The following is a 23120-nucleotide window of genomic DNA, read 5'->3' on the forward strand; positions in this document are numbered from 1 at the left end:
ATTCAAAATGAGAAGAAATAGTAAAAGCAACAATAATAAGCACTTTTTGATTAAATACCCATCGTTCCCTGAAGGCTATAAAAACTCTGGAAGACATAATTTTACCAAAAAAAAAAAAAATTACACTATATTATATCTACTGCGTAACTTTACTTATGTTTTTTATCAGAACTTATTTATAATTGGATTGTTTTTATTTCTCTCTCTACCCAGGAAAACCTCTCCATCTCACTCATCTCAGAATTACTCATCTGTCAAATTTATCAACATTTCCTTTTCCAAATCCGGTGAAATAGTTTTCTATCTTAAGAAATAAGTTACTTAATGCTATATCCTTTGGAGGACCTCACTTTTGTTTGTCGGCTTATGGGTACAGCAAAACTGCACAACTGTAAAAGTCTTTTTTATCTCACACCTACAGTTGGCAAGGGATTATTACTGTACTCTATAAACATAGACTGAGCCCTGGAGACTGGGATCCAGGAACTGAGTAGAACACACTAGATCCTGGAAGTGACACATTGCTAAGACTCAGAAAATTCCCACTCGTTTATTTATTTATTTTTTAATTAAAAATGTAATATGTGGTGGTTACATATATAAAGAAAAATCAAACATTAACTGTGAAGACAGAGTAAAACCTGAAAGTCCATTCTTTTACCCTCTTTCCCTCCCTATCCCCAGGCTACCACCTCTGCTCCCTCACCTTAGGCATGTACTTTATTTGGTATGTAGCCTTCTAGACCGTCTTCTGTATAATTACAAAACATCACCATAGAATTTGTTCCCTTATAATTCTTCTAAGACTTACTTTTTAAATTTGACAGTTTAAGCAGTCTTTTAAAAAAAAATCCACATAATATTCTGTTGAATGTATGTATTTAATCGTTTTCCTCTAAAAACATTTCAGTACTTTAAATTTTTTACAAGTAATATTTAATTGAACATCCTTATTTATATTTCTTTAATTACGCATGTGTTTCTGTAGAAAATTCCTAAAAATGGAGCTGCTATGGGGATCTGAACCCTTGATCTTGGTGTTACACCACCACACGCTGACCACCTGAGCTAACCAGCCCACCCTCATAGTTTTATGTTTAGAAGACTTTAGTTACCACAGGCCAAACTAACCCAATACTTCAAAAATTCCTCAATTTTTATTTTATAAAACTTGAAGAACATCTTATATTTATCCCTTACACTCACAATGTGCTCTTTTATAAACAAGCTAAGTGGTAGTAATACAGCACAAAAGCACTTCTCAATTGCTACATGTGGTAGCTACTACACATGGCCCCAAAGCCCCGTGTCTCCTGGCATTCACATCTTTGTATAGCCTCTCCTCCACACTGAACCTGTGCTGGCCGACGCGCTTTAACAAACAGAATACAGCACAAGTCATGCTGGGCAGCACCAGGCTTAGGCCTTACAAAGAACTGGCAGCTTCTGCTTTTGTGCTCTGAAAAGTCAGCCAACCCATAAAAAGTGTGGCTATCTTGCTGGGAAGAAGAGAAAGGCCGCAGGGAAAGGAAAAGACCTTTGATACCACATGGGGAGAACCAAAGAACCCAGCCAACAGTGAGAAGTAAGCACCATGCAGTGACCTCAGTCAAGAGCCATTCCAACCAGCCCTCACCACTTGAGCCATCTTTGCCGAGGCATCACATACATGAGTGAAGAGGCTATCCTGGCATTTTGTTCCTAGCTGACACCTTCTGGAATAGTAGTGTGCCATCCCAGCTGTTCATTGCCCAAATTACTGACGCTTGGAATAGTGAGAAATAATAAAATGGTGGTTGTTTTTAAGCTGCTAAATTCTGCAAAAGCCTATTTTGTAGCAATAAAGAATTCTACCTAAATACTTAAATGGTTTTCCATATTGTCATTCTAGAACATTAAAAAAATTCTCATCCTTGAGGACACAGAAATGTTTACCTGACATATTCTTTTTTATTTTCTTCAGTAACAGGGATACTTTTGCCATTTGGTTTAAGTTCATGCTGAATAATTTCACCATATGCATTATGTTCAACACAGAAGGTATGGTCCAAAACACCTGTAATATCGTTCTCACTAGATAGGAAAGAGAGGGAAAGATATGGAACCTGGAAATCTAAAGTACATATCCTATTAATTGGTGAGACAAAACTAAGATAGTTTTATAATATGACACATGTAAGGTCAGATTCTTACTAGTTCTTATGCTAACATATCACCTAGTTCTTGGGTAGCAAAGCCAAAGAGCTTTATAACCTTTATAAACACAGGAAACATTTCACTTCTTGAGTAATGAGAAAGAGCCCTGGTCAAAGCTGGGCTTAGCTAGAACCACCAATAGAGGGAAATGTCAGTTATGTTTGGCATTCAGGTAAGAGGCCCTGCAGAATCTGGGTACTCTCTAGAAACGAAATGTCTGAGTATCCCAGTGAGAAAGCTACTTACTTGCATATTTTGTAAAAATAAATATTGCCAGTGTCTCTTCATAAACTAACAGCCTCTTACAAAACAGAATTAGTTCTTACCTTAAAAAGAATTAGTCTTACTTTAAAAGTATGATTTGAACAATCACCACTTCATTAAAAGCAATGGCAGCTGGAATTTGCTATTCTAACACATTCAAGATTGAAAAAAAACTTGCATCATGTTGAGGAAATCATTATATACAGTACTTTTAAAAATAGAATACACCAGGTTTTTTCGTTTTTAAAGTAATAACACTCGCTAATTTTACATTTGTAATGTACAGAGAAGCAGTAAAAAGGGAAAAAGTCTTATGTGGTCCTGTCACTCAGATAACCACTCAATATTTTCTGTGCATAGCTTTTTAAATTTTAAAAAAAGCACATCAGTTTTGAAACGTATTTTTTTTTGAAGCTCAGATTCTAACTATAATGAATAGATATAAGACTCAATACATACAGTATCCACACTAAACTGTTATGAAGGTCAGGATCAACTAACTCCATATCATCCAAAGTAATTGATTTTCCGAGCAACTGTTTATAAAAAGGCAGCGTGAATCCACCGTCAATATAATGTCCATGAAACACCGCCATTCCCATTATTCGTCCAACAAAGTGGAAATATGATAAATGTTCCTGAAATTGAAAAGAATGTACATAAAAACTCAAGTTAGAAAATATCCAGAGAATTTTTAATAAAAATTAAATATTTAAGCAACATTATTATTTTGATAAGCATAAATTTGTACTCTACAACTATTTAAATGGAATAGATCATATCAAAGCTCAATAATCATTAGGGAGTATTTCTTTAGGGCGTGCTCAAGATTCTCTACCTCACATATTACAGAGTCAATGTCTCTCTCAAAGGATATAATCATTTTGTAAAATTTATCTTTCAGAAATTAAGTCCAAACTACAGTCCCACCACAGTTTCATTAAACCACTTGCAGATCCAGTTATTTTCCTCTCCTCTCACCTCCTGCACTTTTGTCATGGAAAAAAAGCTTTCAACCCTAAATCTCCCTACTTTCTTGACCTAACCAAAAATTAAACTTCAAAATAGATTTGGGGCTGGCCAGTTAGTTATTCACTTGGTTAGTGCACAGTGTTATAACACCAAGGTCAAGGGTTTGGATCTCCGTACTGGCCAGCTGCCAAAAAAGACAAAACAAAAAACAACATAGATTTGGTGTCAGACTTGTATTGTGGGGGTGATTATGCCAGTTACTGGCCATGCATACCTGAGTAAATTAATTAACCCCTGTAGGACTAATTGTCCACATCTGGAAATAAGAGGTTAATAATAGTACATAAAAGGAGTCTCTCTGTGAGGAGTAAATGAGGTGATGAAACCCATGGCACCAGGCCTGGCATATGGTAAGCACTCAACAAATGTGAGCTGTTATTACTAACAGTGGTGGTAGTAGGCTCCCCAAGAAAAGCTTTCACCTAAAAATCTTCCCTTAATAAAGAATTCCCTGCAATGAATCTAACATTTCTATCATCTTTGGATATGTGTGGTCTTTCATCATAGATTGTTTTGTTACTTGGATATTTGTATTTTAAAATTCTTTTACTTCTCTATTTAATAAGTAATATTTAAGCTCATCTTTTAGCCTCCCTTTAATCTTAATCTTAAAAATTTTTTCTTTTTTAAAATACATGTTTACTACAAAATATTTAGATAAAATACAGATAAGCAAAAAAGATAGAAATCACCCATTATATAATACCCAGAAATAACCATCATCATTAGAGTGTAGAACCTTTCAATGTTTAAATATATTCATATTTACCAAAGTTGTATCACTCTATTTTGTAACCTTCTTTTCACTTAACATATCACGAAGACCATCTTTACATGTCATTAAATATTATCCTACATTATCATTTTAGTGGCTGTATAGTATGCCCTTGTATGGAAAGATAATAAAATAGAAAAACAATAAGTTAACAATAACTGCTAACTTACATTGAGTGCTTAACAATGTATAATAGGGTTAATAATGTATAGCACCCTGTTAAATGCATAACGTGCAGGTCCATTTCATTCACACAACTCCTTTCTGAGATTACAAAATATATTTATTATTAATACCAATGATAATGGCCGGCCCGTGGCTCACTTGGGAGAGTGTGGTGCTGATAGCACCAAGGCCACGGGTTCAGATCCCTATATAGGGATGGCCGGTTGGCTCACTTGAGAGAGTGTGGTGCTGACAACGCCAAGTCAAGGGTTAAGATCCCCTTACGAGTCATCTTTATTTAAAAAAAAAAAAAAAAAATAGCAATGATAAAATTGAGGCTTATGTCAGTGAACTTGCCCAAGGTCACAAAACTACTAAGTGATGAGACCAGGCTATGATTCCATGTCTTTCTAATTCCAGAATCTAAGATCTTAACCATTTAACAATGAATATCTCTGTGCCCAAATTACTGCACATATCCATAATCATTTGATTGAGAAAATTTTCTGGAAGAGGAATTGCTGACTCAGAGGCTATGACTAAGACAAGGGCAAGTAATTCCTATGTAATGAACCACATGGACATTTAAAGACAAACAGCATTATACATCACAATTTAATTCATATCATCGTAATTACAAATCATACCGGATTAACTGCAGAATCAGGATTGATCTGCAATGTATAGATATCATCTCTTGAATACTGGAAGAGGCCATAGTATGGATTCAACATTTCATGTGACAAAAGATACAACCATTCCCTAGAAAACAAGGTATGACAAAGGAATTTTTTGTTAATGAACACATTTTTATTAAGATATGCTATCATTTATCACTTTAGCAAAGAATGTTTTAATTAATAAAAGGAAATGAAGCATGAACTGTAGTATATAAGATCACACTGGAAAAAATCTACCATGCCCAAACAGCAAATAAAAACTTTTTGAAAGAAAAAAAAAAATTTTTTTTTTTAATGGTTAGAGCACGGTGTTACAATCCCAAGATCAAAAGTTCAGATCCCCATAGCACCAAAAAAGAAAAAAAAGAAAGAAAGAAAGAAAATATTTTTTTAAAAAACCAACTTTTTTTTATTACATTGAATTCACTTATCACTCAATTTTGGGCAATTTTATTACATTTTAGCATCAGAGAGTATAAAAGTATTATACCACTCATGAGATGCTGCAGCCCAGTGGTCTGTTACTTTTAATTGCCAAATAAATTAGTAATCCATTCTAAATACAAAATGAAGGGAAGACTATGGGTTTTTTTAATTTGTTTTTTGGTTTTTTTGGCGGCTGACTGGTGCAGGGATCCAAACCCTTGACCTTGGAGAGAATACAGTTTTACGCAAGCCTGTGCTCTTCAAGTATGCTCCATATCACTTCTTGATTTCAATGGTCAAATCAATGTTTTAAAGACCTCATAATAAAAGTACTATTACCTCAAACTTATTAAATCCTTTATATTTTTCAAAGATAAAAGATAACTTGTTACTTAACCTGGTGAAACTGAAATAAAATCATTAGTCTAGGACTTAAAAGATGCAGTTTTAGTCTCAATTTTTGTCATTCCTCAGCTAAGGTATGTTATTTAAATGATGTGTTTTCATATTACAAATTAGACTGAATAATATATTTTCAGCAAATGCAATGGAATTAACAACTAGTTAAATAAAAGTTTCAAAATTCTATAATGTGATGGATTCTAAATCAAATTACTACCATTATGTAACACTGAAAAAAACTACTCTAGAGATTAAAAAAGGAAGTGAGTTCTCCATAAGCAGCCTTCCCAACACACATAACATTCATCTCCCATGTCTTACATGTTTTTCATGTGTGGTTTTCGTTTGTTTGGGTTTTTTTGGCAGTTGACCATTACAGGGATTGAATCCTATACCTTGGTGATATCAGCACCACACTCTAACCAACTGAGCTAACTGGCCAGCCCATTGTATGTGTGATTTTTAAAAAGAAAATCCAAATTTTTGTTTTGTTTCACCAAGTATTTAAGAACACACATAAGCGTAGAACTCAACTATTTGGGGGTTCTACTATGGAATAAAGTTCAGAAAAAGCAGTTCACTGCCATATTCTACTTATTTTGTCCAAACCCTGATAGCAGTAGGGTTAAAAAATAAAAAAAACTAACTACTTATTTGATCTATACATATAATTAGAGTACTTATATGCCATCAGCAGATAAGTTTCCCAACAAACATTCAAAATCTAGTGATGAGTAAATAATAAGAATTCCACAGAAACCATCCAGCCCTAAGTATGATGTGCAAGAGACCATTTTTAAAAATTCAAACTAAAGAAACACCCTTTTGCATAAAAAGGTAACAATGAAAACAAGTCTACAGGTGAACACAAGTTGATGCCAAACAACAATTATGGGACTTAGTGGAAACACAATTTAATTTAGGTCAGATTAACATTAGGGGAAGAATAATTATCATGGTGATCCTTAGAATATTTCAATACAAAGCTGTAATGTTTCTCCTACGTTTACATAAGGTGAACTTTCACACCTGGAAAAAAAAATTCTGACAGTGTGTATACTATCAGAAATAAATCAATTTAACGATGTGGCAATGTACGACTGTACTAAAACATTCTGAGGACGATTATGATACACACATGTGTATACACACATGTGCATGCACACGCACACATATACTCATTTAACAAGGTAAAAAGCATGGCAATGAATGCAAAGGGAAACAGTATTTAGTTTAGATAACGTCATTAAAGTCTAAAGATTTTTCCTAATGGCATAAAGCAGAGGAAATAATGTGCTGAAGGAGAGAGATGGAGAAAACACAGGGCCTGCAAGTCCTAGCAACAGTCCATGAAATGTTAGGGCCAGTTTTCAGAGAAAGTCTCATTGGGCTATATGATCCACTGCAGAGTTCTAAAATACTCTTCTGGTGGCAGTACTATCCTAACCTCATTATGAATTAATCTATTAAGATACCCTCTGTATTTCAGACATCAGGGAATATTATACTAGAAAATAAATGTCAATGAGAAAGTTATGTCACAGGAAGTATATTGAATTTGTTAGTATAAAAATCCATTGCTATTAACTGATAAGCAAGTCTTTACCTGGCAACCCCTCCGTAATCAAGGCCTTCTTCTCCACGAAATTTTATCATTAATCGCTTCCAGAGATCTTTTGGTCTCATTTTCATGACCTGTCGATATGATTCCTGAAAGAAATTTTAAGTATATTATTATTATTAGGTACTTTTAAGCTATTATTTAAACTCTCCCTCCCATTAAACATAAGTTTATTTAAATAAGGTGAAATTTTTTCAACAATCACGTCAATGGATGAATTCCAAACGTTTTAAACTTCATGGAATTTTAGGAACAAAATGGATATAGCTTATTCCTATTGAAACTAATTCATTTGATAAACATTATATTGGGCTGGCCCCGGGGCGCACTCGGGAGAGTGCAGCGCTCCCGCCGCGGGTTCGGATCCTATATAGGAATGGCCGGTGTGCTCACTGGCTGAGCGCGGTGTGGGCGACACCAAGCCAAGGGTTGCGATCCCCTTGCCGGTCACAAAAAGACAAAAAAAAACCATTATATTAAATGCCTACCAGGTGCAATATTAAATATTTTAGTTCTATGAACCATAGCAATGGTTCCACTCACATTGAAAACAGAACTTGGTAGAAGAGGGCTTGCCAGTTAGCTCACTTGTTTAAAACGTGGTATTATAACACCAAGGTCAAGGATTTGGGTCCCTGTACTGGCCAACCCTCTCCTTCCCCCCTCCACTCCCCCAAAAAAGAATTTGGTAGAACAACTAAATTTTTAAAAATTGCTTAACATAATTCCAGGTCACAGGCACCACTAGAAAGTAAATGCAAGGAAAACAAAGTTTCAAAAGAACAAAATTACTAATGTGATCTTCATTACACAATTTCATGTCACCTTAAAATACAAATGACTGACCACAAAAAAGGTCAGAATTATTTTGTGAGAAGAAAGTTCATCCTTTCACAAAAGGATTACCAGGCCCCACGTGTCCTGTCCAGGAATCTTCTAATGAGTGGGAACCCCATGCCTCTGACTTCTGCCACCTATTATGCAAGAACTTTGAAACTGGTATTAGGGTTATAATGAAAAGATAAAAGTATGTATCACAAAGGAAGATTTTCAATAAATTAAGGAAATAGTCCAAGAGTAATTAGAAATCTTTTTTTTTTTTTTTAATTTAAGAGTCCCATACCTTTCAGAAGAAGTGGAAAGTAAGGGATGGATAATATTTGTGGTGTTTTAAAATTCATTAACAAATACGTATTTGCAATGCAGAGACCAAACTGATCCAATTGGAACACCTGACACTTTTCGTTCCATTTAAATGCTTATCTTACCTATTAAATCTCTCCAATATTATTGCCTTTATACCCCACAATTAAAAAAAAATTAATGAGAACACTCCCATTCTAAAGAGATATGAGTCCCAAAAAAGAATTCTTGGAAAAGAGAAAGTAAAATGCTAAACTTTAGTATTTCTGTAATTTAAAATAAGACTTCTAAGATTACCTCAAAAATCTCTTCTCTGGAAACCTCAATGCGGCAGTGGCCAGCCTGAGGCTGCTGCTGGGAAAGTTCTTGCCGCAAAATTTTTAGTTTCTGAACCAGGTCTCGCTTGTACCTTGGGACTGTCAGACACTCTGTGTCATCGGGGCATAATGACACCATTTGCTGTTGCTGTTGGTCTTTCAATTGGTTCTGGCGACTAGAAGTAAACAGAAATTTTATGATTGAAGTATTTTAAATTAAAAAGATTACAATTATATATTTAAAATAGCATCACACTGTAAAACAAGTCTAGCTATGTCATTTTCCAAGCCTTAATAGGACATGCTTGGCTTGACATTTTTGGCAACAATAAAGCAACTCCAAAGTTTATTTTTCATAATCCATATGAATTGACAGAAACGGATAATGGAATTTTATCCATAAAGCTTTATACAGCTGCTGAAAGAGAGCAAATTTTTCAAATACAGTTTCTATTTTCCTCCACATAGTTTACCATCACCATTTTAAAATTTGGCATATGCCAAACACTGCTTGTTAACTAGAGTCTGTCTTTCTTCAAGAGCCACAGAGGAGTTTGAAATGGCAGCTTGGAAGGGACCCTTTCTCCTATACCTGCTATAGTCTAGACCACAAGAATGTGGGAGATCACATGTAAGTTACTGGCACAGAGATACAAGCACTTTCCGAATTTAACATTTTAACCATTTTTAAGTGTACACTTCAGTGGTATTAAGTATATTCACATTGTTGTGCTAAGGTAACTTCAAACTGCACATATATAGTCTACCACAAACACATGAAAATAATCTCCCAAGTACATCACAAACATAATAACGATTTTTAAAAGACAAGTTGCCCAGATACATTTTAATTCTCCTAGCATAAAATATTATCTATGAATTTTTTTTACAGAACCCTATGACAGTTAATTCCAATAAGCTGTCAGGAAATAAAGTTAGATAATTCACTATTGATGTCTATGCAGTCGCTGAGTGATAACAGTTGGAGTTTAAAATTTCACGCACAACAGACAAGAGGACAATCTTTTAACCTAAAGGTAAAGGGCAATGGTAACTATGATAAAATATACAAAAATGACTTTCAGTTCTCCAACAGATCACTCAAATTCACTTTACATATAGTGATTCTTATGTAACAGGCCAAATTTTATACCTAAAACATACGACCATACAGAGAAAATATAGCTTTGTTGAAAATGTCAAGTCAATATTAACTACTCTTATAAACATTATAAAGGTGTTTTACACACACACACACAACAGAATATTATACAAATAAAAGTATTCCATAAACAATTGTATACTCCTATTTTTAAAAAATAAATTGGGGTATATATCAGACCAGATACAAAAACTAACTCAAGATGGATTGCAGACCTCAGTGTAAAACCTAAAGCCATAAAACTTCTAAACACAGGAGAAAATTTTTATGACCTGCCTTAGGCAATGATTCCTTAGATAAAACACCAAAAACATAACCTATAAAAGGACAAATGAATAAATCAAATGTCACCAAAATTTTAAAGAATTTCTGCTCTTCAAGAGACACTTAAGAAAATGAAAAGACAAGTCACGGAGGAGGAGAAAATCTTTGGAAAGCATTTATCTGATATCTAAATATCTAAAGAATTGTCAAAACTAGACAACAGAAAAACTAAACAGCTCAATTTGAAAGGGGGAGGACTGGTCGGTTAGCTCACTCAGTAGAGTGTGGGGCTGATAACAAACACCAAGGTCAAGAGTTAGGATCCCCATACCAGCCAGCTACCAAAAAATAAAGACATAATAAAAACGGGGAAGAGGTACAAAAAATTTCACCAGGGAAGACATATCGATGACAAATAACCACATGAAAGACATTCAACATCATTAGTCATTTGAGAAATGCAAATTAAAACCAGAATGAAATACTACTATATTCATATTAGTATGTCTAAAATTAGTAAGATTAACCATACTAAGTGTTAGCAAGCATGTGGAACAACTGGAACTCTCATACATTACTGAAATGGTACAACCACTTTGGAAAACCATCTGGCAATTTCTTTAAAAGTTCAACATAAATCTATCATATGATTCAGCCATTCTACTCCTAGGTATTTAATCACATTTACCCAAGAGAAATGAAAGCCTATGTCCACGCAAAGACTTGTATAAAAATGTGCATAATAGTTTTACGTCACAGCCAAACACTAGAAACAGACCAAATGTCCTCAATAGGTAAATGGATAAATAAATTGCAGTATAGGGAATACTACCGGCAATTTAAAAAAAAAAAAAAAAAAAAAAAGAACTATGCGTGCAACAGGACAAGTCTCAAAATTAGGTTGGGTAAAACAAACCAGACAAAAAAGAGCACATACTGTATGATTCCATTTATCTAAAACTCTAGAACATGCAAACTAATACAGAGTGACAGAAAGCAGATCAGTGGTTGGCTGAGGACTGGACGTGCTGTGAGTTGGATTGTGTCCCTCAGAAAGATATGCTGACGTTCCAACTCCCAGTATCTGTGAATGTGACCTTACATGAAAATAGGGTCTTTGAGATGTAATCAACTTAAGATGAGGTCATACTGTATTAGGGTGGCCCTAAGTCCAATAACTGATGTCCTTATAAGAAGAGAGAAATTTGGATACTGACGTACAAGAAAGAAGGCTGTGGGAAGACTGAAGCCAAAGACTGGAGTGAAATGCCTACAAAGCCAAGGAATGCCAAGGTTTCCAGAAACCACCAGAAGCTAAGAGAGAGGCGTGGAACAGATTCTCCTTCAGAGTCTTCAAAAGGAATCAATTCTGCCTATCCCTTTACTCTGGACTTTTAGCCTCCAGAACTGTGAGAGAATGAATTTCTGTTGTTTTATGCCACCCAGTTCGTGGTGATTTGTTACAGCAGCCCTGGGAAATGAATACTGGATGGAAGCCCCATGGGGAGGGACAGGAGGACAAATTACAAAGGGGCAGGAGGAAACTTTTGGGGGTGATGGGCATGTTCATTATCTTCATTGTGGTGATGGTTTCACAGGTGCATAATATGTCAAAACAAACTGTACACTTTAAATATTCACAATTTATTATATATGAATTATTTCAATAAAATTGATTTTTTTTTTTTAAAGTCCAGAGGAGAAAGCCTTGTGTGAAAACTGTCTAAGACCTGCAAATGGAAAAGAAGGCTTAAAGTTGAAGGACAAAACTGACGCAGCAAAAAATCCTTCTAGGATGAATTCTGCCATCCTGGAACTATTATTTCTGATGCACTCAGGGAAAAAAATCCAACTACCCATTTAAGCAGCCTATCTCTAGGTGCAAGGGACAGTTACATAAGGGCAGATGTCAGCTCTAGCCAGGAAATAGTGGAGGTGCTGGTCTGCTATCCTTTAAGGCCTCTCCAATGTCCAGAAACTTTATCAAGCAATGAAATTATTTTCTTGAAATCAAGTGAAACTGATAAGCAGAGAAAACAGTCAGATTGTAAACCCCTTACCAATATTCTTCATTTTTTAGAAAAGCTTCCTTTAAGGATATAAGGTAGAATATCTCCCTGCAACACCAAAGTAAGGCATTCAAGGGATCAAAACAGGGAGGGGGAAAACCTCCATATGCAGACTGGCTGGGTTCAAACCCCAGCTCCCAGCACTTTTCATCTACCTCTAAGCAAGTCACATAACTGTTTGAGGCTCCATTTTTTTCCACAGATGGCAGGGAGGTATTCCAGGATTGCAATGCAGGTGTCATGAGACAGTACTTAATTAACCAGCACTCAGAGCATGATACACACACAGTAAATGTCAGTCATTATAATTACTACTAACACAGGTATTGGGTTAAAATACATCTGTAAGACACGCTTTTCAAGCAAGGAAAATGAAAAAACTGACTAAAAATAATTTCTTAGAAGAATATATTCCTTGGCAAAGTTATTGAGCCCTATTGACAATATTTTTGCATAGTTTAACAGCATTGTACACTATCATTGTTGAGGCCTCACAGGAACTGCACGATCCTCAGAAAATCAAAAGCGTTGTTCTGTAGTGAATACTGTGAATAATACTGCAGGAGGGATGCACATAAGAGGTAAAGGCTGAGGGAGATCCATGCATCTGCATAAGAAAGGATTTTCTGAAGGCAAGAGGATGTCCTAAAATGGACATTTTATATATAATAGGCCTAGTACATATTTTGAAGAGGTAAGTTCTCTTATTGCTTCCTCCCCCAAATTAATTCCCAATTCTCCTTAGTTTGAATATTGCGTTCCTCTCTAAAACATAATTCACTCCACTTTATTTTTATCTGGCTCAGACAAGCACTCTCTATATGATTATATTGCAATCAGAATTTTTTCATTTCCTAAGTGCTGAAACAGGAAAAAACTAGATAAAAACCAAAGTAACCTAAAATTATCTGTGGTTGTGTAATGATATAATCCATACATTATAGTACCCTAAAATTCAGACCAATTTCATCAATTCAGAATTAGCCTAATGATAACAATAACCTATATACTATTAACAGTTTTTGCCCCCCCCAAAAAAATTCCACAGAGAGCAAACCAATAAAAACCATATTAGCTCTCCCAAAAGGTAACAATATATTTGACAGCTCACAGATTCAAAACTCCTTTAATCCACCTAAAAAAATCCCAAAATTTAAAAATCTTTTAAAATAAAAATAAACATTAATGGAATAAAAAGATTTTTATTCAACATATCCTGATAAATATGGATTAATAAATCAACAGCTAAATTTTAAAATTACTGCCTGAGTATCTTTTTAAAAACAGCAATTCAAGGTTACAATTGTTTCTTATCCCTCAATGTAATGAATTCAGTTTCACATATGAATTAGTTTTTATTCAGATATATAATGTAAAACCTAACTCCCTTATCTCTTTAAATTTATGATAGAAATTTTAATGCTGCAAATAATTTTTATATATTTGTCTAATATAATATGAATATAAACCCCAGGGAAAATTTATCAGGTTAGAGATTTTACTGATGACACTAGCGCTGGAGTTTTGAAATCCCATCCATTTAAAAAAATAACAAAATAAAAATAAAAAATAAATATATATACACACACACACACACACAAATGCTTAAACTTTTTCACAGCACAAGTTGCAAGTCAAAGATATTGAAGAAAGGAACAAAATAATATTTCAATACAAAATTAAATTTTCAAATGAAACCTTTCTACTTTAAATATCCATAAAACTTCCAGATAAGGCAAATATTGACCATGTTAGTGCAAACTGGTAACAGAATTGGAAAACTAATAATCATAATAAAACTAGTCAAGTGTTTTTCAAATTACTTCCTGTCATTTGCTGCAACAGAAATGGCAATGAACATTTCTAATCATCCCACCAGTAGTCCCTCCTTTGGAAAATTAATTTTTATTCAATTATTTAATGCAACTAACTATTCAGTCAACAGACAAAAGGCCTATAATTGTTCTGCTGAAATGTTCCACGGGCAACATCAAAGCAAACTCCTATTACCTAAAGAGATGATCCTGAGAGCAGGAGGTAAATAAAGTACAACCACCTCTTGCAGCTTTCCTGGGCCTTCGAAAGAGCCACTCTGACTCTTGATTATCATGATACATTTGCCAAGTACTTGGGTATATTACATACTAAAGAAGCAAAAATAAATGGGGTATGGGTCCTCTTCTTAAGTAATTCAAAGTCTAGTGGGGGAAGCAGAAAAGTAACAAACAATTATGATACAAAAATAAAACAAAAGCCCTCCTGTAGAGAGCTTCAACATCTCATTTCCCCAAATCCCAATGAAATGCCCCTATAAACCACTTAAAAAATCCATATACAAAAGTAGAGTCCAGATGGTTAAAGATGTTACTGTAAAAAATAAAACTATAAATGGATTAAAAATATTCATCTATAGTTCAAATTTTAAAATATAAGGAATACATTAGAAAAATGGGCAAAGTACATAAACAATTTACATAAGTTGATACAACTGGTCAATAGAGAATGAAAAGCCATTCAATCTCAGTAGATAATCGTCAAGAGACGGGAAGAAGACCTTCACAAAAATCGGAAATCCAAATGGTTAATAAACCTATAAAAAGATGGGCAACCTCACTAGTAACTAGGGAAATTCAAATTAAAGTCACAATGAGGTACCATTAAACATCATCAGACTGGCAAAAAATTTTAAAATCCAACAATACCAAGTACTGGCAAGGTTCTGGAGTAACAGGAACTTACATACTGCTAGTAAAAGACAAACTGGTATAGCTACTCTAGAAAAGCTGCCCTCATATATTAAAGTTGAAGACAAAAATATTCTATGACATAGCAATTCCACCACCAGGCAAGTGCCCTAGAGCAGTGTTACTCAAAGGGTAGATTGTGGACTATACTTCTTTTGCTATGTAGGCTATAGATCCTAATGCACAGACATAATCTAAACTTCTCTGTATGTCTTCAACTGCCTACACATTGTAAGGTTTTCAAGTACTTGTGAACTTCATTTGTAACTAAGATTTTAGAATCTTCTATCCACAGTAAACTAAGCTCTATTGACATAATGAGACTGCCAGGATAATTATATGTATTTCAAAGAAGAAACCAAGGATGTACATTTTAAATGTATTCTCCTGTTATCCTAAACAGATGGTAACCAGTTTTTTTTTTTTTTTTTGCTTTATTTAATCTAGTTCCAAAAAGATGAATGAAACAAGGATTTTTTTTTTTTTTTTTTTTAAAGATGAACAGTAAGGGGATCTAACCCTTGACTTGGCATTGTCAGCACCACGCTCTCCCAAGTGAGCTAACCAGCCATCCCTACACAGGGATCTGAGCCCGTGGCCTTGGTGTTATCAGCACCGCTCTCTCCCAAGTGAGCCACGGGCCGGCCCTGAAACAAGGATATTTTCAAAAGTCATCTTGAATTATACTATTTTTTGTTTTTAAACATTAACATACTTAATAAGAACTTCACAATAAATGAATGAAGAAGGCAGAATAGGTAATATCATTCATTTAGGGAAGCTAAAATGAATTATTTGGGGGTCACAGAGAACTTTGTTCTCCAGATTTTTAGCCCAGAAACCTTATTGCTATACTATTGCCAAAGTGTTTTTGCCAGAATTGTTGAAAAAGACACTTTGCTACTTTGCTTAGTGATGAAGTTTCCTTCTTTCTTCCACAGAAGGCAATGCCAGGAAATAATGGAGTTAGAAAAATCTAGGCAGCTAGAGACAAAAGAAAAGTGAAGGATGGAAATAATACACAAACAATGCTAGGTATAGTAGTTAACAGCAGACTGAAGCCAGAGTGTCTGTCTGGGTTTTAATCCAGACTTGGCCACATACTGCCTGGTGACCTGTGGAAAGTAACCTAACCTCTATGACTCAGTTTCCTCATTTGTAAAAATGGCAGTAACTACCTCAGTTTTTCTGAGGATGGAACTGCTAATCTATGTAAAGAACAACTTGGCACACAAAAAGTGCTACTGAAATATTAGCCATTAATATTAGCTATGTTGCAATGGCAACACAAAATTAGCCTGATCAGCCTCTACTTTTCCCATCAAGCTACTTCCTCTGTAAAAGGCCCTCTTGCATGAGAGCCTTTGAAGCATAATCTTTTCCTAACATTTCAGGAGAGGTTCCTACTTAAGCATAATGGGATTAAAATACTCATATATCAGAGTAAAACTTGTCACACGCTTACATAAAATTTTGCTCAACAGAAGTAAATTATAAGAGAGCATTCTTTCACATTATTATAAAAAGCATGTATCAGTTTCCTCTTGTTCAGACTTGCATTTTAACACGTTTTGTTTCAAAAACTTACTTTAAAACTAAATGCAAGTTAGCAGACAGCCGAGGATCTGTAAATTGTGTTGTTCTGTTGTTATGGTCAACGAAATAAACTCTGCCTGTTGCCGTATTACGAATCTCCCATCCAGGAGGCAATGGACCAAGCTCTTCACAATTGATGTTGCTAAGATCCCTGCAAAAACAAATATAAAATAAAAAATACCTCATTGCTGGTCCTACTGAGCCAAGCAAGTGTAAATGACACAGAACAATTCCATGAAGTCTGACAAAATGTATTGTTTCAGAAACTTGAGATGTTCAGCTGGAATCTTTAATTCCCAATGGTTTAACAATCTCACATATTCAAAACCCAATCCATAAATGGCTCAGAAAAACGTATCACATAGCTTACATTTTTAGTAAGTTCTTGGAATTTAATGCAATACAGATTTTAAATTAATATAAAAGCAATCACAACATTTGCCAATATAAACTGTACTTCAATACTTGTTTGACAGAAAATATTGTCTTACAAGTCAGTGATATAAGGAATTAAATGTTTTCTAAAATTTCCCTTCAATTATTTCTTTCTTTACTAAACCATAAAATTTGTGTAAATAAATGTCCATTCTCTGATTAATTTTAAGCTCTCCAGCAAAGCAAAACTGGAAATGGTGTGAAATTATAATCCCCAAAATAATCACAGCATTTTTTTAAAATAAGAAATGTGTCAGAAGTGACTGCTCTATTTTGAATTTTGAAATCTGTGAAGTTAGTGAATGAAGAACCTGTTCAAGACACCTAAGGGAGAATGCTTTGATGCTTACTGCAACAATAAAAAAGCTAAAAGACTTTTCATGGTCTTCATTGTTATTATATCACATTCTTTAAATACTATTACATACAGACAAGGATTTATAGGACCTTAAAGAATGAGATAAGGAGCTTCCAGGCTGGTAAACACATTGAGGTGCTGGAGGGAGGGATGCCCAGAGAGGGCATGGAAGCCCCCCCCATATCTTGCCCTAGGCATTTCTTCCTTTTGGCCATTCCTGAGTTGTATCCTTTATAACAAATTGGCAATAGAATTGCAAATTTTTATCCTCTGCACTCTTAGAACAATAACTCCCAGAGTGAAGCATCCAAAGTATTGAAGTTGCTGTCATTATCCATGCTGGGAGACTGAAGTCATTGCCATCAGTGACCCCACGGTGGACGCGTGTAAGGATGTACATATGCTAAGGTCATTTCCAGCCCTAAATAAATATTTAGGCTACTGGAGCCATCTGTAAATCTAAAGAAATAACATTGTGAAAGTGACTAAGCAAACTCAAGCATCTACACATTATAACCGTTAGCTTTTGTGGTCCTGTTTTTATTTTTTTTAAAAAGTGAAATAAAAGCAACATGTCTAATGTAAATTTAAACTGCAACAGATAATCATAAATAATGACAAATTTCATTAAAATCACATTTTAAAAGTTAATACTAGAAAAAGATTTTTTCCAAAATAATCTCTTCTTGGTCATAGTGAAACACAATGAAGGGCGCATATGGGCACCCACAGATGTGTTGAAGCAATGATTTTGACTTCTGCTTACAGGTACGCCAAGACACTCTCCTGCTATGGAAATAAAGCTTTAAAAAAAAAACATACTATTTGAGACACTGCTAGTTTCAAAAGAGGCAAGGGAAAGTTTTAAGAATCCTCCTCAAATTATTAAAAAAAAAAAAATGAACTGAACTGGAAGCTGTTACATGCACAGTAGTTAGAGGTCAGGCCAGATGCAATGTTGGGAAAGGAAACCTGGAACTTCCTCAGTAAGCTAAGAACTCAAGGGGAGGGAAGTGTCTAAGAAAACTTCCTAAATTACCACTTTAGGTCCACAGAACTCCCCAACTAATTAAGATCAAAAGTAAACTCACAATCGAACATCACCAAACACTTTAGAAAGAAATGCCACTATGATAGAGTTAGAACAAACAATAAACAACAGAATTAGAGCCTCAAGTACTGTCAGAGACCAAAAAGAGAACATCTATGATATATAATGTTTAAAAAAATAAAAAGGTACGATCACAAGGATGAACTTTGAATGAGAGATTGAATGAGATAACTATGACGAGAGAATGGAACTTTTAGAAATGAAAAACAATTACTGAAATCAAAGAATAAATGATTCTATTGATAAAATGCAGAATTTGATTTTTCTATAATTTTATTTGGAATTTTATAAATCTATAATCATACATGCGAGAGCTCTAAAGCACTGACTTAAAAAGCAGAAAACTGGAAACAATTTTTATGTCCAACTGGGAACTGATTTTAAAGAAATAGAATGTTATACAGACATAAAAAGAAATATAGATCTGTATTTCAGGACTACAGTCTATGCAATATAATTAATCACTGTTTTAAAGAGAAACGCAAAATATGATGAAATGGGGCTTCTCAGATAAATCTAAATTTACTAAATTTAGTACTTTGCATATGTTCATTAGAAAATAACTCAAAATAGCTAAGTAATGTTTGAAAAATGCATTATTTGAAACTAAAGTGTATCAAAAATTATGTTAAATTACTAAATTGATTTGTCATTCCATCTGCTTGAATTTAAAAGATAACTGACATTTTGGTTAGTAAATGCAATGCCTAAAGTTCAAATGTACAAGTTCTGGTATTTAAAAGAAATTGAATTAGGTTGTTTTCTATTCTACATTAAAATGAAACTTTAAGGGCCAGCCCGTGGCTCACTTGGGAGGAGAGTGTGGTGCTGATAACACCAACGCCACGGGTTCGGATCCCTGTATAGGGATGGCCGGTTAGCTCTCTTGGGAGAGCGTGGTGCTGACAACACCAAGTCAAGTGTTAAGATCCCCTCACCAGTCATCTTTAAAAAACAAACAGACAAAAAAAAAAAAATTTTATTACAGAACACATAAAATAACATTAAATATATTTATGTAAGCTTAAAAAATTTTTAAAACTTCTTTTAAAAAGTCTAACCAGAAATAAAAATATCAATCTACTACCCTTTTTTAAAGGGTCTGTTTTGTATGTTTTTCCCTGGTCAATTTTTGAACTCCTAAAAGACCCATGTTTTGCCCCACTTTTTTAAAGGGGTAGCAGGGGAAAGGGGCTGGTGACTGGGAGGCTGGGGTGGGATTGCAGAGAAGTAGATAAGACTTTCTACTAAATGTCAAAATGAAATGACTATTAGAAAGAACCAAACTTTTACATAAGGTATTTTTAGAGGTTAAAAATTTTTTTTTTAATCAAAGAAATCCTAGGTAAAATGGATATTCTGTGGTATGAAGAGTACTTAAAATATGTTCTTACCTAGGCACTCTTGGATCATGCCAAGTGCTCACACCAGTCTGAGTATGTAAGAAATACACCTGGCCTTGTTGCGTTGTCCTCTGCTCTGTAAAATTAAGAAACACTAATAATAAAAACATATTCAGAAGGTCCAAATCAAAAACAGTTATATACACTAGGATGATACAATAATAGGAAAAAAATCTCCAAATTTCCTATCTGTTTTATTAACAAAAAATAGCTTTAGAAATCATTTGTTCTGCCCCCTGGAAACAATCTTATAAATGGTAACGTGGGTCACAGGCTAGCTATATAAAAGCTACCTAAACGTACAATGTGGCTCAAACACTGAACATGTTGCAATGGAAAACAGAAAACAAGATGACCCCAATACCAATAATTAAACAAAACAGAAGATGAAGAAATGATCTTTTATTTGTCTTAAATGTGGAGCCTGAGGAAAACAAAAGAAGGCTCAGAGGAAGAGGCTAACTTTGGGGAAATTTGGAGGGAACTTCCAGAAACTTTTGAAGAGTCTGGAGGTTGATGATGCTTTTTTATTATGCCTAATTTTATACCAAAACCCATATTTTCTCTTTTCTTGAAAGAGGTGTATTCTCACAACAATATCTGGGCTCAAAGAGAAGCAAAACAGATAGGATACAGGAAAGACATCTACAGTCATACACACAGGTAAAGATGGAAAAATAACCAAGTTAGAAAGAAGAGGAGTAAAGAGCAAGTCTGCACACTGGGGAGAATAATGTCTAAGGTGAAATGAACTCACAGCCCATGAGAAGACAGTGGGGAAGTCAGGGCCAAGAGAAAGAATCTGAAAAAGGGTTTCTGCAGTGGTATTTTTTAGTGTTTTGTTTTGCTTTTTTTTTTAAGCAACATAACCTCTTTTCTTTAAACAAAATCTAATGAGAAATTTCAACATATAAAACTATTGCTAATATTTATTAACAAAAACTTAATTTTATAAACCTATAACAAAGTCAATAAATTTAAGCAAAATTTTTAAAAATTATAAACATAAAAATGTTTGAAATAAACTATAGATGCAGCCACAATAATTTCAGCCTTAGTATCCACTTTATTCCTATATGTTTGGTTGTACAAAAATTTTTTTAATCCAAATCACACAAATATTGTAAAAGTGTAACCACCCACACTCCAAACACTTGCCTTATAATTATAATTAGAAAGAAATGGCAGGAGATACTTTATTCTAAGGTCCGAATATTGATAATAACAGCCAACATTTACTACGTGCTTTCTATTCCAGACACTGTGTAAGGCACTTCACATGAGATTTTGTCATTTATTTCTTGCAACAAACCTGCACAGTTGGTACTATTTTTTCCTCCATTTATAGAAGATAAAATTTAGATTCAGAGATTAAATAATGTGCTCAATTTAATGCAGCAAAGCCAGGATATGAACCTAGGTGTGTCTGTCTCCCAAGCTCATATTCTGATCACTATGCTGTAAGTCACTTTGTGAGGCATAGCACAGTTAATATATAAATTTTTTCTGAGCTAAAATGTTTAAAAATAAAATTAGAATCCCATGCACTTGCAGAACAGTTTTAAAAAATATTCTAGAGTAAAAATAAAATACAATTTAGACCAGGCAATTCCCAATGTTGATCATTAGGTGTCACCACTAGCCCAAAATAGTTTATCTACAGTTGGTAACAGGGTAAGAGTGTAAGTAACCTTGGTTTTAGCAAGCAAGGAGAGGACAGTCGAGTTCATACCGTATCCAAGTGTTCACAAGTTGTGATTGAGTAAGTTCTATATTCAACTAGAAGATTCATATGATCTTCCTCACTAAATTTTACAATTCTAGGAAATTATATAAGATTATAATCACTTTATACACAGAAGTGATTAAATCAGTTACAACAATCCAATCACTCAGATAATCCAAAATTATGACAATATGTGTACAAATATGAGTAAAATACATAAATACCATCAGAAATATACCTTTGAAATTATTCCTAAATATGTATGTCTACAAAATGACATTGCAGATCTGACTTCGAATTACCATTATATACCACCTTTCTCTTATATAGTGCCTATTTACAATGTGGTCTCACATCGTTTCACATGCTCCTCACAATACCTTTGTAATAAGTTATGCATCTTGTTTCATTATAAAAGAGCACACAAGCTGAGGGTGAATGACTAGCACAAGGTCAAACTGCTGATTAGATAGTCTTCTACCACTTCACAGACTTTTCAAAGCTAGGAGGGTTTACATTTACTTTTATCTTCATGCAGAACCTCTAACACCAGATTAATAACTTTTTTAAAAATTGATTTTATGATTTTCTTAGCAAACTGAAATTGGTAAACTGCTCTTTATTTTTCCTCTGCTAGTTGTCATACCATAGCCTTCTGGTAGGTCTGGAGGAGTATGTAAATGTGTCCTGCTCATGTAATTTCTATGTCGTTGTGACCTGACTCTCCTCTCTGCCAGTCTGGGATCTGAAGACTGTCCACATGTTGCACCATTTGTTCCACTAATTGGAGTGTTCTCATCAACAAAGCAGCTAAGAGGTCTGCCAGGACTAGAATATTCGGACGCCGGTCTATTGAAAAGTAACAAGGAAAAAAGTTATCAATTTAGATATCAAAAGTAGAATTCTCTAGACAATGTATATACTGCAGTAACAATCACTAATCATATGAGAAAATGGAATGACTAATACAAATATAATGATTTCAAGAACTCTGAGTAAAAGAAGTAAGCCTGAAGTCTCCAAGCACCAAAGAAACTCAAGTTACAAGGTCAAGGGTTCAAATCCCCTTACCAGCCAGCTGCCAAAAAAAAAAAAAAAAAAGAAACTCAAGTGATAAACACATCACCAATTATGTATTTAAATGACTTTATGATTTTATTTTATATAAAATCCACATATATTAGTGGATGTGAGTACTGGCTTACAAAGCACTACTTGATCTAGCTACAGC

General features: G+C 34.3%; 1 protein-coding gene across 3 annotated transcripts in view; it reads right to left on the reverse strand.

Moving 5' to 3' along the window:
• SMURF2 (SMAD specific E3 ubiquitin protein ligase 2) overlaps nt 1-23120 on the reverse strand; it is a 99802-nt gene that overhangs the window by 5932 nt on the left and 70750 nt on the right. For all 3 annotated transcript variants that reach the window (XM_063080703.1, XM_063080701.1, XM_063080704.1), the window contains 8 exons: nt 22536-22738; nt 20155-20239; nt 16849-17007; nt 9002-9197; nt 7547-7650; nt 5080-5194; nt 2920-3098; nt 1936-2073 (listed from right to left, as the gene is read on the reverse strand). In XM_063080703.1, coding sequence (XP_062936773.1) covers nt 1936-2073; nt 2920-3098; nt 5080-5194; nt 7547-7650; nt 9002-9197; nt 16849-17007; nt 20155-20239; nt 22536-22738 — 1179 coding nt within the window. The remainder of the gene's footprint in view (nt 1-1935; nt 2074-2919; nt 3099-5079; nt 5195-7546; nt 7651-9001; nt 9198-16848; nt 17008-20154; nt 20240-22535; nt 22739-23120) is intronic.

This window comes from Cynocephalus volans, chromosome 16 (genome assembly GCF_027409185.1).
Source record: "Cynocephalus volans isolate mCynVol1 chromosome 16, mCynVol1.pri, whole genome shotgun sequence".
NCBI lineage: Eukaryota > Metazoa > Chordata > Mammalia > Dermoptera > Cynocephalidae > Cynocephalus > Cynocephalus volans.